This window comes from Augochlora pura, chromosome 1 (genome assembly GCF_028453695.1).
Source record: "Augochlora pura isolate Apur16 chromosome 1, APUR_v2.2.1, whole genome shotgun sequence".
NCBI lineage: Eukaryota > Metazoa > Arthropoda > Insecta > Hymenoptera > Halictidae > Augochlora > Augochlora pura.
This window is the reverse complement of record NC_135772.1, coordinates 5,832,133-5,847,912: the sequence shown is the minus strand read 5'-3', so window position 1 is coordinate 5,847,912 and position 15,780 is coordinate 5,832,133. Positions and strand designations below refer to the sequence as shown.

The window sequence follows — 15,780 nt, the reverse complement described above, 5'->3', positions numbered from 1 at the left end:
ACAAGGGATGGAGACGAATGGACTGCGTTTAAACCATTACGCTGCAATTTCTTTCACTTCTAGTTTCATTAACATTTCTTTGTCAATTCGAACGCGAGAGAGACAATTCTTATTTCGAAAACGGGTGAATTGTTTTCCAAATCTTCTGCAACGATGTAACAAAATCTATAAAAGTAAATTTTTAGAAAGGTATTAATACCTGTCCCGTATATAATGTGTTAAGAATAATTAGTACTGGGAGAATTTGTAACAAAAAATAGAATGGCTAAATAATGGTACACAGCGTTATAAAGAAAAATAATCGATTTTTATTACGAATGTTTAGTTACCTTACATTCAGTACCAGGCATCTCTGCCTGTGAACAATATTTTACACGGCTTCCTTCGACTATATTATAAATAAGTATTCTCTGGCTTGCGAGTCGCGTCGCGTCGATCCCCCGGCGCGTTAAAAGGATTTCAACGAGCTCGTCCACTAATTTCGTTTCCCTTTGAGGAAAATGCACTTTCTCTATTGCAACCGGGGAAACGAAGCGGCAGAGAATATCTCTCCCACATTCTTACTCTCTCGTTCTCTCTCTTTCTGTTTCCGTCTATACAGTCGCACCACTAAAATACAACGGCGCAAGTAAAATGTACAAACGACTTTTGCAAACGATAATACCTTCCAGTGTTGAAAATACGAACGATTCTACGACGCGCGAACACAATTTACTTTTTCTCTTTCATTCATACTCTCCAGGCTATGTACACACGCAGATTATATACACTGGACGCGTAGCGCACACGCACACTCGTTACAACAAAATTGCGACATACACACGCACACGCGCGCGCGCGTGTGCGTGTGTGTGCGGTTCATGCATTCGAAGCGCGCAATGATTAGTTACCGTTTCTTTTTTTTTTTTTTGCGGAATTCAACTGCATGGTTGGCTATTTAGGATCTCAATGGTTGGTGAACGTATCTACTCTATCACGTAACTGCGAAAGTTTCGATACGAACACATCGGATTTCGGTTATAATACAGATTTCATGTTTTGTGTAACGTGGACCACCTGTTGGTTTCTTCTTAAAATAGCTATAAAGAAAACCGTTTAATGAGCCGAAGTTATTTTCCGTAATTCATCCGTAAGTTCGCTCTTTTTGGTAAAGCAAAAATCTTCGGAAAACGTTGAACGGTTATTTTTATAGTTATTTTTGGAACAGACGACTAACCTTATACAACATCATTTACGAACGATTTGAATTATTCACAACGGCGCGACGTGCTCCCGACAATTTGCATGCAACATTCCGTTAGAACGTAATTAAACACGCGAGGGCGACCGAAGCTATTCGAAACACCTGCAGGAACACTGTCGCGAGTGGACAAATTTTCACTTCGTCGAATTCGAACGTAAGATTAATCTGACAGTTTTTTATGTTCCGAACTTGCGACGGCTTTCCTGCGCGACACGCGCTTCGCGTTTCTCTCAACGCAGAACGATAATACTTTTTGTGAACACCGAATTCCTTTCCACTACAATTGACATTTTCATAATAATCTATCACTTTCACAGCCGCGCGGTCTCCTTCACCTTCATCTACTCGAAAATTACAAACAAATAACATATACGCCAATAAAGTGAACCCTCGTAAACTATATTTTCTTTTTTAGATACCGGAAAGTCTGTTATTTCTCCTTGACTGCGCTGCAATTTTATGTGTCCGTTCGGAATACAAATTACAACTAAAATACAACGAATTAAAGCGTAGAATTTACGAGGGTTGAAGTATTTTATTAATTAACGTCGACTTCACTCCATCTAGTTTCCATAACACACGAAACGATTACAATACATTTGCTGTAAAATATATTACACACAATTTCGTGTATATTAACCATTTAGCTTTAATAAAGCATCACGACAACACTTTTATAAAATATATAATTTAATAAGGCAACTTCACTTTCCCCAAATCGAGATAAATTTTTATTCCTTCGTTAACAAAGTCTGGGAAACTTCTACCGTAACGAAAGTAAACGAACGCATACCAGAAATAAAAATCGTCTCGTTCAAATTTTTAACATTACATTTATAAAAGAAAAATCGTAATGTTCTTATGAAACCAGATGGAAACAGAGCCACGCAAGCACCGACGGTCGAAGTACGAAACGCGATACACGATATCGACAAAGTGATATCGCGTGCAAAACATGAGAAGCATTCAAAGAATTTGAAAATGCTATTGCGCTGCATTCAACTTATTCAAATGATTAGAAAGTGAAATAGTTGACAATTTTTCTTCTGCCCTAATTATCCGCAGTCTAAAATGGTAATACATAATTAATCAGACGCTCTTAAAACAAACGGTGCACCGGCCGTGGAATTTTACAACGCTGGCGGGTGATTATCGACGAAAATTCACGGAGGGTGCACATTAAATAATGTTACATGAATGGACCGCTCGAACGTTCCATCTCGGCGCTATCTAAGTCGCTACTATGTACAAGACTACGAATGATTAAATACGTGTCTGTGACAAGACCCGAGTAAACCAGCCAGCGGGCGAACTTTTCGGTGGAACCACTTTCAACTTCGCGGTATCGAAACTGTAATTCAAGTTTCTGGAATATACGTACGCTCCCGATCGTCGAAACTTTTCAACAATTTCAGACTTTCGACGGCACGTAGACGTTCGACGAATATATCCCGCATTAGTCCTGCGCGAAGTCCGTTATACGCACCTCGCCTCTTGGCGGGTGCACGAAGGAAGCGGCGTCGAAGTCGCGCGCGACAAAAAGAAAACACGAAAAATAAGGTGATATTGGAAAATTGTTTATAGTCGGATGAGCTTCGGCTTCTTTGTGAGAGGGGGGGGGGGGGGCGGCGTGCACGCAGCGGCATCGATCCGATTGCGAGATGCAAATTTTAAACGTGAACTTTCGGTAGCTCGTAATACGTGCGCGCATCCACTGCAATCGAACATCGATTTTATTACACGGTGTCGGCGCGCGTACGTGCATTCTTCGGAATTAAATGACCCGGGCATTGAACGCGAATACCCGCTTCCTCCAGACGATGTTTTAACGATGTTGAATTTTCACCTGGAAGTTCAACGATAACGATTTTCTACTGTTTAAAACGAACGCTTCCAGTTTTCATAAATACTGATATGCTTTAAGAAATCATCGATAACAATTATGTGATAATACTAAATTTTTTACTGGAAGTTTAATAGCTTCGGTTCACGAAAGACGTTTAAATTTCATAGCAAACGTATCTTGTTAATGGCGTTCCTAAGAATGAATTTTTATAATACGTGCTTGTATATGAACGCTTTGGGTAATAAGATTCTTTTGCGGCTTGAATGTTTCTGTTCAACATTGTTCATTTGGGTTATCGGAAGAAAATCTATTTTATAAAACGCGGGAGTTCAGTTGAATTGTAGAAGGACTCGCGTTTTAATATTGTTTCCAAAATAAGAGTAATCAATACAGTTAGAAAATAGTGTAAGAAATTAGAGGGACGCGGGCCGTGTAAGCCACGGCAGGGTACCTAGGCCGGCCGAAGGTGCAGTTTATGATTACGGTGCGGACGTGCTTTAGGCTATTTTTGAGATTTAGTGAAACTTTTTATTTTTATGAGCCTTGTCAGATTTAGTATTTTAGCTAAAGGTCTCAATAGCCATTGACGTACCGTAAAACATCTGCAGGCCAAGCGCGAGTCGATGAGGGCTAACAAACTAGTCTAGCTAGTCTTCCCTTACCCTGTCACCTCTTGGTGGGCGTAGATTAATATTAGAAACGAATGCGATAGGTTTTCAAAAAGTAACCGCCTACGTAGCGAACATTATAGGAGGGCGCAACGTGCAACGGTCGATTCATTATTCGTTATTATTCTTAGTGAGACGACTCGTTAGTAGTTAGCCGTTATTGATTATTCCGAGTGATATTCTTAGTGATTATTCTTATTCTGAGTGGTTATCCTTGTTAGTCTTGTTAATATTGTTGGTTGTTGCGATTGTAGCGCGAACGAAGATACCACGAGGTTCGTAGTGAATAAACTGTTTTATGAAAGTCGGAAGACTTATTGTTTTAATTCGGACATCCATCCTTGACTAGACTGTATTACAATAGTATCGTATATATTCCAAATAAAAGCTGAAGAAAAATGTGGCACAGCATTCTTTAACTTCAGTAACTTCATCTCGTGTGTAAATGTTCAGTTTTACATAAAATGTGAATTGACACAAGAGCTGTTCTATAGAACAATGCATGAACGACGAGCGATCCTCTTTCGAAACGGCAAAATCTGCTTGCTGCAGGACCCAGAGACGACGAAAGGAGATATTTCAGCTAAACAAGATGTTGAATTAGAGTTCGAGGAGTCAACCGAGATAATGGGATAGAACAACGTGATCTTCCGGAGAAGACGGTCATGATTAGCCTTGAGGGGTCTTTTAGGAATAATAATGGTAGCTTGCAGGAAACTTCGCCAAGATCTAATTTATAGGTACGCCTGCGGAGGAGCATGTGGATTTGAGCAACGAAGGTAGATTCGTAAGATAGCATGAACGTGACTTCAACTCGCGAGCTTTTAGTTACCGAGTAAAGATGAACTTTCCATTTTTTTCCCCCAAGTATCAATTAACGAAGCACTTCCGAGTCGTTTAATATTCGATATTCGCGTTCCAGGGACAACTCGCTACTGCGCTGCCCTTGCGATCAAATCATGAAGGAGACGGTTCAGTTCCACTTCTTTAAAGTTCACGTTGAATCGTTTACCAATTTATTCGCTATCGAAGTCTTTCAATTTCTCCGACTTTCGTGCGCGTTGCACGTTGCTCGATTTTTCCTGTTCGTATCGGTATGGTTATTAGAGGAGAATAATTATTTGAATTAAACATGATACAATACCGCGAGGGATTGAGCCAGCGTATGCACCATTAACAACTAGGAGTTGAGAATAGCAACACGATGTTGACAACTGATGAAACACGAAGACTAGTGTATCTCGGCTCTTAATCTGTACAAGACAGAAAAGTAATTGAAATACTTGCAACGATTTTCAACTTTTTATTTGTTTGTTCGTTTAAACTTCGATATTTTAGATATAAAAATTTGATTGAAGCAGGGAATTGTTTGCGTTTTGAGAGAACGGTAAATATGAGAAATTCTGACTTTATAGAAGAAAATAAATAACTATACTAAGCGATTGCATCAGAATTAATTTCTCTCAATAATTTACGCGATGATATCACCTCCAATATCATCTCATAACCATTCGGTAATTTAACGTAATCCCCGGCTAAATCTGTATAATAGTAGAGTTCAATTGGCAATTTTCTTGAGCGAGTAACTTATTCTGAAAAAGTAACGCGTCTTTTATTGTTCTGTTTAATGACGATTATCTCTGTCGATGGATATGTGTTCGATATTTTCATCCGACACTTCCGTACCTTTTCGTTGCATTTTTTTCCTCTAAAAGTCATTCTGCGAAATTTTCTCCCGTACTTTCTTTGAAACGTTTCATTCAATTTCTGCTACATTGCCTCTTTCGCGCAAGTTGGTATGAAACGATAAAGTCTCTCAATCCTTCCTATATTGAGTATGAAAAATTTCAAAGACAGAGCGTAAACGCTTCACCATAAATCACTTTGGAACGCTGAAGTCGAAAATTTCCCACAAGAATAATAGGAAATATGAAACACGCTACGCACCGGTCGTTTTAACAATGCCAAATAAACAAAAGGTTAGAACCGTTCTGAAGGAAATTTTGTAAAATCTGTACATTGAAAAATCAGCGTTTTAAATCAAAGAAATAAACGAAACGAAAAGCTTAGAAAAAGCTGAATTGACATAGGAATAATTGGAAAGAAAAATTTTAAATGAACGCTAAAAAAAGCAGAATGGAAACGCGACACGCGAACAAACAGGTTATGAAACATGGCGTATCGTACGAGAGGACAAGTGAGTTAAGCTAAAACATTCATTACAGTCTACATGAGGAAAATTCTACATTCGTGGCCTGGAATGCATCAGGCACTCGACGTGCCAATAATTTCTAATTTGATGCAAAACACGAACAAAATGAAATTGTTCGACTTAAATGATGGTAGAGATAATAAATGATCAATAAATAGGCATACGAATATAAATAAATTAAGGATAACTTGAGCTAACCCCGTTTCGACGAAATAGGCGCTCCGACACACAAAGTTCACTCGTAGTTTGACATAATCCCACGTCTCCGCCCGACCAATAACCGGAAATCGCACTGTCTAAACTAATTTCATTAAAGCTTTGGATCCCGTTGCACGCACGAACGTCCGTTCGACGATCTTTCCGTGTGATAAACCAGCGGACTCGCGTCTCTTGTTCCCGCAAGGGGCCAGACGCGTTGTCGACATTTGTCGATTTATGGTTAAACATCGAGCGTTTTTCCAAAATGAGTATTTCCTTCATTTGCGGATCGTAGCTCACACAATGGCGGAATTTTACTCGCGAACAGAGTAAACTGCACAATCAAAACCATTCGTGTCCTCGTGGCCTTCTATTATTCTTTCATATTATTTTCAACCAATTAACAATATTTCTTCAACAGACTAAAAATCGTTTCTTTAATATCTTTGGATAACATTTAAAAAGAAACGATTATTTAGAATAGTTCTTTCAGTTTAATGAAGAACGAACGTCAACACTCTAGTAATCATTTCATTTATCCCTAATCCGTATCAACACAATGCTAATCAATGGCGGAGACTTCGTCATTCCGAAAATTTCCCTTTTTTGACTTTGTAAACATTATTTGTTTCGCTTAAATTCGGTTCTTCGATGTGAAAACACTTCTTAAATGTAAGCAGCCTGGATCTCCGTTTTCTGTGTATCTTCCAAAATACGTAAAACATGACAAAATTGTTTTCTAAAACTTTTGCGCTTCATGAAACTACAGAAAACTGAATTAACAATTTTGTTATGCTCAAATAAAGAAAACACCCTCTATCGGCGACGTACAAAACCCATTTTGTACTTTCTGCGTATTGTATAGTACGCAGAAATAGCGTTAACTGATACCGCATCTTGTGTGCTGCTTAATTTTAAGACTGTTATTATTGAAAAACAATTCAAGTGATCGGCAACGTGGTAAATGTTCAGCAAATGTACGTGTCTCATCATAATTAGATTACAAAAATTTGTATTTCACATCTCTGCACGATTTAGATCAGATAAATTTGATCAGCGATCAAAACCGGAAATTGCATCAAATTACAGTGTCGAATTCATTATTGTATAAGTGATTAGATAAAACGAAGAGATGAACTCGTATTTAATCCGGTACACACAATAAGGAACATTATCGAAACTAAAATTACACAAAATAATCTGAGAAAGAATACGTTTGACAAAACAACAGAACATTTGTCAAACTGAATTAAAAGCTATAATTCATATTTCAGAAATTACTACACACTTTTATGCGAAACTATCGAAATCTAATGATCACGTATACTGTCCAATGCGTTGCACATGAGTGTACCTTATCGTCCTCGTCAGTTAACCGACAATTATAAATGTATTTACACGTACCAGCAATTATTCTACGGTGGCAGTTTTTTCGTAAACTAAGCATCAGATCAACAGTGCAGCGATTCGCAACAAATTCATAAGCGGGTTATGTTTATTAGATAACTATTCCGAAGCAATTAGTTGGCCTTGCGATTCTCGTTAACATAACCAAAACGAATTGTGCTGCTATCTCGCTGAAATACTAACATCGATTCGTCAAACGTAATTTAACTCATAAACACGTAGAGATTGTGTAATTCTCGCTCGGTGTGCAGACAAATATTTACAAGTAAAACATAATGAAGCACCATTCGTACGAATTATAATTGAACGTCCAATAACGCGATTGGCCGCGCCGCATTGAGCGCAACTTGAACAAGCAATCTTCTGATAGGTATGATCCGTGATACGACAAAGCTGTGAATGCAGCTCTTTATCCACGTTCGGGTTTTTACGTCGTTTCATCAAGGAAAAGTAAATTCGGGGGAATGTGTGTCGACAAGAAATGATCGACCACCTAATTCCTGCCGTTATCGTGAGACGGCGAGTGTCTTCATTTTCTGATTATTGATGATGATTATCGATGTCTAGACAAATCTTGTGCTAGTACGTAACAAAGAAAACATTACGGAATTCAATTTAAAAGGTAATAACTAAACTGTGGATCATTAAGCAAATTCATGTTTTCTTGCACTATTTTATAAAAAAATAAAGAAAAATTTCTTTCGTGAACTAAAACATTACCCGTTGCAAAAATATCGCGAACATGCTGTTAATTTATGTAGGTAAAGTTATATGTTTCAATCAATTCTATGAATCTGCACGTGACATCCGCAGTACATTGATAACAATCCCATGTTATCGTTTCATCAAATTTCTCGCGGACTTCGAATGATGTCGCAGATGAAGAACCTAAAAGTGACTAGCAATTTTAGAGTAATAATTTAAAGAAATGAAGACACTCGCTGCGTGTTACAAAATTAACATTCACTCCGTGTTTAATTGATATCATTGCTGCTTAGGAGAATTTTGCATGTTGCGAAGTCGGTTGGCATCCTTGTTTCTTTGCTATGTTTATATCAAGCAGGAAAAATTATCTACTAACTTTCAATAACTAATGCTACTAGAAACGTGGAAGAGTACATTCGGAAATATGGAAAATGAAAAATAATATACTAAGCAACATTTCTGTAATATAAAATAATATACCTGCAACATTGATTTAACTCTATTACTGAATGATACTGTTATATCTGTATTGCTAAATTATACAAAAGTAGCCCGTGAACTTTAAATCAATTAATTATTTAAAAGCAGTAGCAATTAGGAATTGAAGAGGACAGTCAAACAATTTGTTCCAACTAAAGTGTAACAAATGAAACAAAGAAATCAGTACGATGACATTCGACAAAGTTTCCAATTAACTTTAAAACACTGCGAAAAAGAGATGCATATTCTCGAACCAGACAATTTTTAGTTCCAATCGTTTCTCCTTCATATAATAATTCTTAGACAGCGCGCCTGTACAGCTTTATAACGAATAGTGCTGTACAACAATTCAGCAAGCAGATTTAATATCCTACTTCATTCAATTCTTTGAGGCACGGTGAGATTAAAAATGTCCCACCTGTTTGAAGTACGGTAGCGCATGGTGGGCTATTTTTAGACCCACCTCGCAATATTGCAATAGCTGCATGCGCACAAGTTTATATTTAGTCTTAGTTACGTAAAGCAGTTGGTAATACCATCAACGAATGTTGTAAATGTTTTCCCTTGTGTTGGCAACTTTCAACGTGTCACTACAGATTCTTCAATTGTTGCAAACAAAAGTTTTGTTTTTCATTGTAAAAAGAATGTGTTAGATGAGTACCATTTATAAACCCGCGCGGCAGGTGGGACTATTTAAGTCTCATCCTATAACAATAAGATCAATTGAATTGTTACTTCATCCTGCTTTTATGTTATGTGATTCCTTTGTTAATAAAAATATACCAATTTCGTTTAATTGGAAATGCATTAAAATTTCTGTGCAACATGGAGCTATTTATTCTTTGAAATCATGTGCCTCAAAGAGTTAACAGAAATGTTTACCGAAATAGGATATAAATAGCAATAGCTCTATGATCGTAGACGTCTTTCAAGGATCAAACTTGCTGAACTTCAGTACGACGCTTCGAAAGAAAATGGGTTCGAGAAAACGCTGTCCCCTATTTTTCGGGTCTCGGAAGTCGGAGGGAAACAACGACTCGCATTCGAAATATCCAAAATCTCTGTCAGACCATGAGTTTCCCACGGGCGTAACGTATGCTTCCTGATCGCGGCACGAAAGTGATTTACCTGCATCCTTGAGATATTCGCTGTTTGTTATTTAGAGCGCGTTCCGAGTCGAACTAGAGGTGGGTACGTGCGCGCAAATCAAACCCCGTCGAAGCAGCTGACACTCGATCCATTTCCTCTTCTTTCTTATTTTGGTGTCCGTTTGCGTCCATTCCAGCGAGACGCTTTCGCCGGTTCTTTGGCCCATAGGTAGCAAGAGGACTACGGAGAACGATAATCTTTCACAATAAACGTGCTTGCGATCTGTTCTCAAAATGACGTTCTCTTTTCTGCCATTCCAGCTTCCTCTCTTGTATATTTCCAATACAAAGAAATCTGTGCTAGTACTCGATCGACGTTCCTCTATCGAGGAACCTATACCTTCGAGTTTCCTAACTTTTCAGTGATTTTCCAGCAGACATCCCAAAATACAAGGAAAAGTCCTAGCGGAGAAATTGATCGGACAAGCGATTGCGCTTCGCCGTGGCTGCTTGATCAATTGCTTCCTCGAGGAATGCAACGAAGTGGCATGAAAGAATGCGACAAACAATTCCACGCGCCTTCGGAAGTATCGTATCTAATCCGTTTCCGACTCTTGCGTTAAGCCTTAAAAAATTCGAAAATGTCCAACCATCGGAAGGATAAATGGTCGACGTTCAGGAACGCAGGAAATATTTTGCCACGACTATTGTCGACAGCGACGAAAGCGATGTCGTATCACGATGCAGGTAATGGAAGAGCAACGGTTCGAGCAAGTACAGCCCATAACTTGCCGTACGTACGCTTACAAGACATTTTCGATAAGCAGTTTGAGGAGCTCGCGAAGCCGTATTTGGGTTTCAGAATTTCGATGGAATTTCTAAGAAGCCGGGACGGTGGAAGTGATTCCTTTTCAGGGGAGAATCGGTTGTTCGGGAGCCGGTGCTGTTATCTGCCCACGATAGCCGTACCGAAGCACGTACCGGAAGAGAACATCGTCCCCTTCTTGTCCTGGTAGGGAGGACCAGCGCTTCTTTTTTTTGCTTCTTTCCAGTTCGCTTGCAACGATACACTCGTCTGCATGGAGAACGGCGACAATCCCTCTCGACGTTGGGACTGACGTCTCCCGCAATATTTTCTGAACCGAGAACGCGGACGATTGATCTGACTATCCGCGTTCCCATCGGTCATCTTGAAATAGGAGAAAATAACATATCGGCTGGCACCCGTAGCGTTTTACTTCCAGTCACCGTTTGTCGCCACTTTGGCGGACTCTCTGCCACTCCGTAAGTCTGTAGATGTTGACTCCAACTTCGTTACATGCCAACGGTTTGGTTTACGCGACGCTTCAGTGAACGTAACACGCTGGCGAGGAGGTAAACTAGACACAAACTAAATAGATCAGGCAATATATGTCGGAAAAAAGAAAATTCGAGAAGACAATGAGAACTGGATTGTCAGCGGATGATGAACTGATTCGTTTAGGCATAATGTCTGTAGGTTAAATTAGTACACTATAGAGTTTTCCTCAACATTTGGGGATTTCTGATAGACTATTTGAGTGGGAAAAAGTGCCAGTGGTACTTGTTATTTATCTTGATTGCAGACTGGAACAAGCAAACGTAGATAAACAATCTTCCACTCCAGACGCTCCAGTAACCAGCGTCGCCTTTGAATCGACAAAGAAATGGATCCCTAAGAGAGGTCTTGGTTCAAAACTGAAGAAGCGAGAAGTCTTCACTCGAAAGAAGAATACCACAGGAATGGTTACCATGCAGGAAAAGAGTATTAACAAATTGAGAGAGAAATATGGTACCCTTTCCACTTGCGAATCTCTCCATCCTATGGATGATAAGATGATAAGAGAGATCGTCATGGGTGGTGATGTGAACCGGCCTCCTGTCGAGGTGCTGTTATCTTTGGAGGTGATTCCGGATCTTGTACGTGAGACAGTATCATATCTCACAAATAATAAAGTTGAATTGAGGCCTGAGGACAAAGTAACTTTGGAACAGGTTACTATTTTCCAAGTTAGAGCGAAGGTGGCGAGAGCACGGGCTTCTACACCCGTTGCCGCTTTCACCGGGAACGATCCGTATATTGAGCGGACGACAAAACATCTGACACAGGCTATTGGTAGTCATCAGCTACTAATAGATCAGATAGGGATAGTTGAAAATTGCAGGCAGACTATCATCCCAAAAATCGTCGCCCCCCCCCCCCTCCCACTCCAGTGGCTGAGAGAACGGTTCGTACGAACATCGTTATAGAGGGTAGGCGACTCTATATTCCCGAGGAGTTTCAACAAGACCTCTTCCAGTGTCCGGCCCATCGGCGAGTACTGATTGATGAGCATCGGGTGGTTAATTATGACCAGCTACTCGTTGATTATCAAAATTTGATACAACGTATTTCCCGTAGGCTACGGTGCGCTATGCGCACTATTGATTTTAGTAACGTGACCGGTACAATGGCTCAAATGGTCGGTAGTAATCGGCAAGAGTTCAGAGGATTGGAACAGCGCCTAGCCTGGTGTTGACGAGATGTAGGAATTGCCACTCTTGTTATGGGTGGTGGATTCAGACTCGGTTATAACTCTCTCGATCCTTCACATAACCAGAGCATTTCAATCGTGAACTATTCATTTTGTCCGGCTACGTTCCTCGCCAAAGTACAAGAACGGAACAGAGAATCCTCGCCTTCTTGAGGAATGGGGATCGGTCGCGATGAGGGAGACGTCCTAAAATCCTCCCAGAAAATAGTCCTGCATAGGGAGCGACTAAAAACTGCCCTTATTGTGTCTGGATAAATCCAGCATATGCTCATGGGACTAGCGGTTAGAGGAGACTATTTGAGTTAACTCTTGCACATTCAAAGATTTAATCCAACACTGCAACCGCGTAATTGTTCTGTTATCCAATCTCTAGTATTCTTCCCATTAATTCGGATAACCGAGGTTTCGTTGTACCATGAACTTTCATTTGATGTTTTTAGCTTCTCATCCCAACAACTTCCCATCAAGTTCATGAAATACCACGATATTTCTTATTAATAAAAATCTGTAACGACGAAGAAAGAAATCGACAATTGCGTTGATATTCGGATGGCCAGGCGTGGAGTAAAGCGTTGTCCAGAATAATCCGCCGACACGATCGACTTGAGCGTTGTCTTCGTGGAAACAGTTCCCTACTTGCCGTCTATCATCCGCTTGTCACCGTCAAACACCGCTTTCCGGTTATCTCATTCCGAGCTCGCTCAATGACTGCATAAGCAATGAAGGAACCAAAAGTCTCGAGTTGTTCTTCATCCCGAACAACTTTCCACTTTCGAGACCGCCCAGTTTAGGTTCTGCGCGACGGTTGCGCCGGAAAACGCTACTCGAACGCGAATTAAGTAAGATTCATTTTTATTACATCCAGCCGGTCCTTATTCCGATGCCTTAGACCAGTTGAAGGGTCTGTCGACAACGGCGCCAGAATGAATTCTCGCCGCGTTTCCATCGGCTCCGCTGCTTTCTTTCATTCTTCCTTTTGAGAATCTCTTCCGGACCTGCTAAGCCGTCCTCGCTTCTCCGTAGAATTCGAGGGAGTGAGAACTTTCCTTCTTCCGTTGACACCGTTTTCAATACCAGACACTTCGCTGCGTTCCCCGATGGAGTGTTCGTTACAAAAGGGTCGCCGCTATTATCGACAGACAAGATGAAGTGCTCATCGCGGGGACACTTGGTTAGTAAACTGGCGGAATCGCGCGGTTGTCGGCCGATAAGATAACGATTCCATCCTACCAAACATTGTTCCATTTTTTGCCTTCCTTTTGTCGTTTACCGAAAGCTCCCCGAATAATAGAAACTCGATATAGCCAAGAACTGGGGCCGGATTCGAAGGCACCGGAAGACGACATCGTTGCTCGATCGAACGGCTCCGGAGAAATAGAAGTTTCGCTATTCGAATCTCTCCCGTCCTTGAAATATTCAGATCTTGCGTGGTTCTGCGTTACCCGAAAAAAAATCAGAAGACTCAGCGATCAGCAGGAACGTAGAAACGAAAAACGTAGAACGGTCATCGATTTCCTTTAGCTGTATCCTTTTTTCAGGCCCGGATCGCTTTCAGTATTCATAGGTCGTCCTTTGCCTGTGCTGTATCGCACGCACGAAGTAATCATTCTTGCCTCCATCGGCCACGAAGAGAAAAATATCTCACCTCGAACCTTGATCATTCGAACGGGAAAATGATCGACAGTTATTCAGGTATTCCTCGGATCCTTTCAAACATCGAAATTTGCCTGAGAGTAGAACACATATCGTTGACTCAGTCCCGGCCGTTTTAATCGTCCGTTCTCAAGACGTTAGCCCGATATTCTTCGGTGTCGTTTGAAGTAATTAGAAAGTCTTATAACCGAGACAGAGCGCACGTCGAGCGCCAATAGTTTGCAATTTCGTGTTCCCGACGTTGACCCTGAGTTCGATGGAGAATCGTTTTCCCGGACCAAGTATTCAAATATCCAGTCCGGGAATTGGTCGGCGAACAGTTCAACCGACACGTGTCTTTCAATTGGCCGATTAAGCTTGCCACGGTGTCTGAAAGCACGTTCTCCTCTTTGTTTTCCACGAGGCTCGAGCCTCGCGTCAAAGAGAAACACACTTGCCGCACGAGTGCAGAGGATAGTAGTTGCAAACTTTCGTCTTTCCTCGCAGTGTCGTTGCTTTGATCGTTCCTGCTCGGTCCATACCTTTCCTCCCTCGACTTTTCTTCGTCTCCTTTCCTCCCTATATACTCCCACCCTCTTCTCCTCCTCCTCCTTCTATTCGTCCTCCGTTCCTCTCGATACTCGATGCGCTTCGCATCCGTGTATGTGTGTATGTATGCGAGCAAGCTCTTTTTCTCTCCCTGGTTCCTCTTCGAAAAAAAAAAAGAAATACGCTGGCGAATCTGAAGTAGAGAACGAACGGAGGGCCCCTGGTTTCAGCACGGCGCTCGTGGTGTACGGAAATCGTTCCCTTTTCCCGGCTACGAGTGGTGCTTAACCACTTACGTGAAGTACCTTGCGAACAGAACCAACGCCACAGGTACCGCTGTCAGTATCCTAGAAATGCTGGCGTCGTTGCCGATCGCGCACACCTTCTCCGTATACGGTTTGCAATGCACCTGAAACCAGATCGCACCATCGCTTCGTTAACCGATGTCCTGAATCGGGCAATTAAGCGGATATTCCAATCTACGTTGTCGCTTTTTAAATCTTATATGCGAATATAATATTTCGTTTAGATGCATTAGAAATCTGTTTTATATCGATTCCTTGTTATGTACGTATGTATTAAATTGTTCAGAAAGTGCGTACGGTTTTCGGCGTAAGAGAACTCTAATGTGTACGGAGAGAATGTAATCATAGAATGTGTGCGCCAAACGTGGTATGCGAGATAAAAGCAAAAGCTCTGTATCTATTTGTTAAAAATTACACGAACTTTCTGATCAACCTAATGCATAAGCTTTCGATATTAAATTAATGTACATGTACGCTTTTGCTAGAAAAATGATCATTAAAAGCAAATATCCACTGTTCGATCGAGCAGTGTATGGTGTTGAAAGTAAAATGTAGGTGATAGAAATTGGCCGATTTTAGAACTTGTTGCTAACGAAAAAATTCAGGTTAAAGCATTTCGACATTTTCCAAATAAAATTGATAGTATTGTACATACGAAAACTTTACTTTTTATTGCTTGAAATGATTATTTCAGTGATAAATCTCTATGCGAAGCAGAAAATGTTGAAATTAGTTTAACTTATTATTAATATAAGTATTATGGACAATAATATTTTAAAATCTATGCATATTTTCTATATATTTTGGACCATTCGTCAGATGATTGTAAATTGAGCAAACTTTAAAACGTATGAAGCACTGTTCAAAGTTTCTGGAAATAAGGTTCAAAATCGAT

General features: G+C 40.4%; 1 protein-coding gene across 1 annotated transcript in view; it reads right to left on the bottom strand.

The window, feature by feature from the left end:
* Positions 1-291: 291 nt before the first annotated feature.
* LOC144478688 (uncharacterized) overlaps positions 292-15,780 on the bottom strand; it is a 65,132-nt gene continuing 49,643 nt past the window's right edge. The window contains exon 6 of the mRNA XM_078197270.1: positions 292-14,989. Within this exon, the coding sequence (XP_078053396.1) occupies positions 14,873-14,989 (117 nt within the window). The 3' untranslated portion in view covers positions 292-14,872. The remainder of the gene's footprint in view (positions 14,990-15,780) is intronic.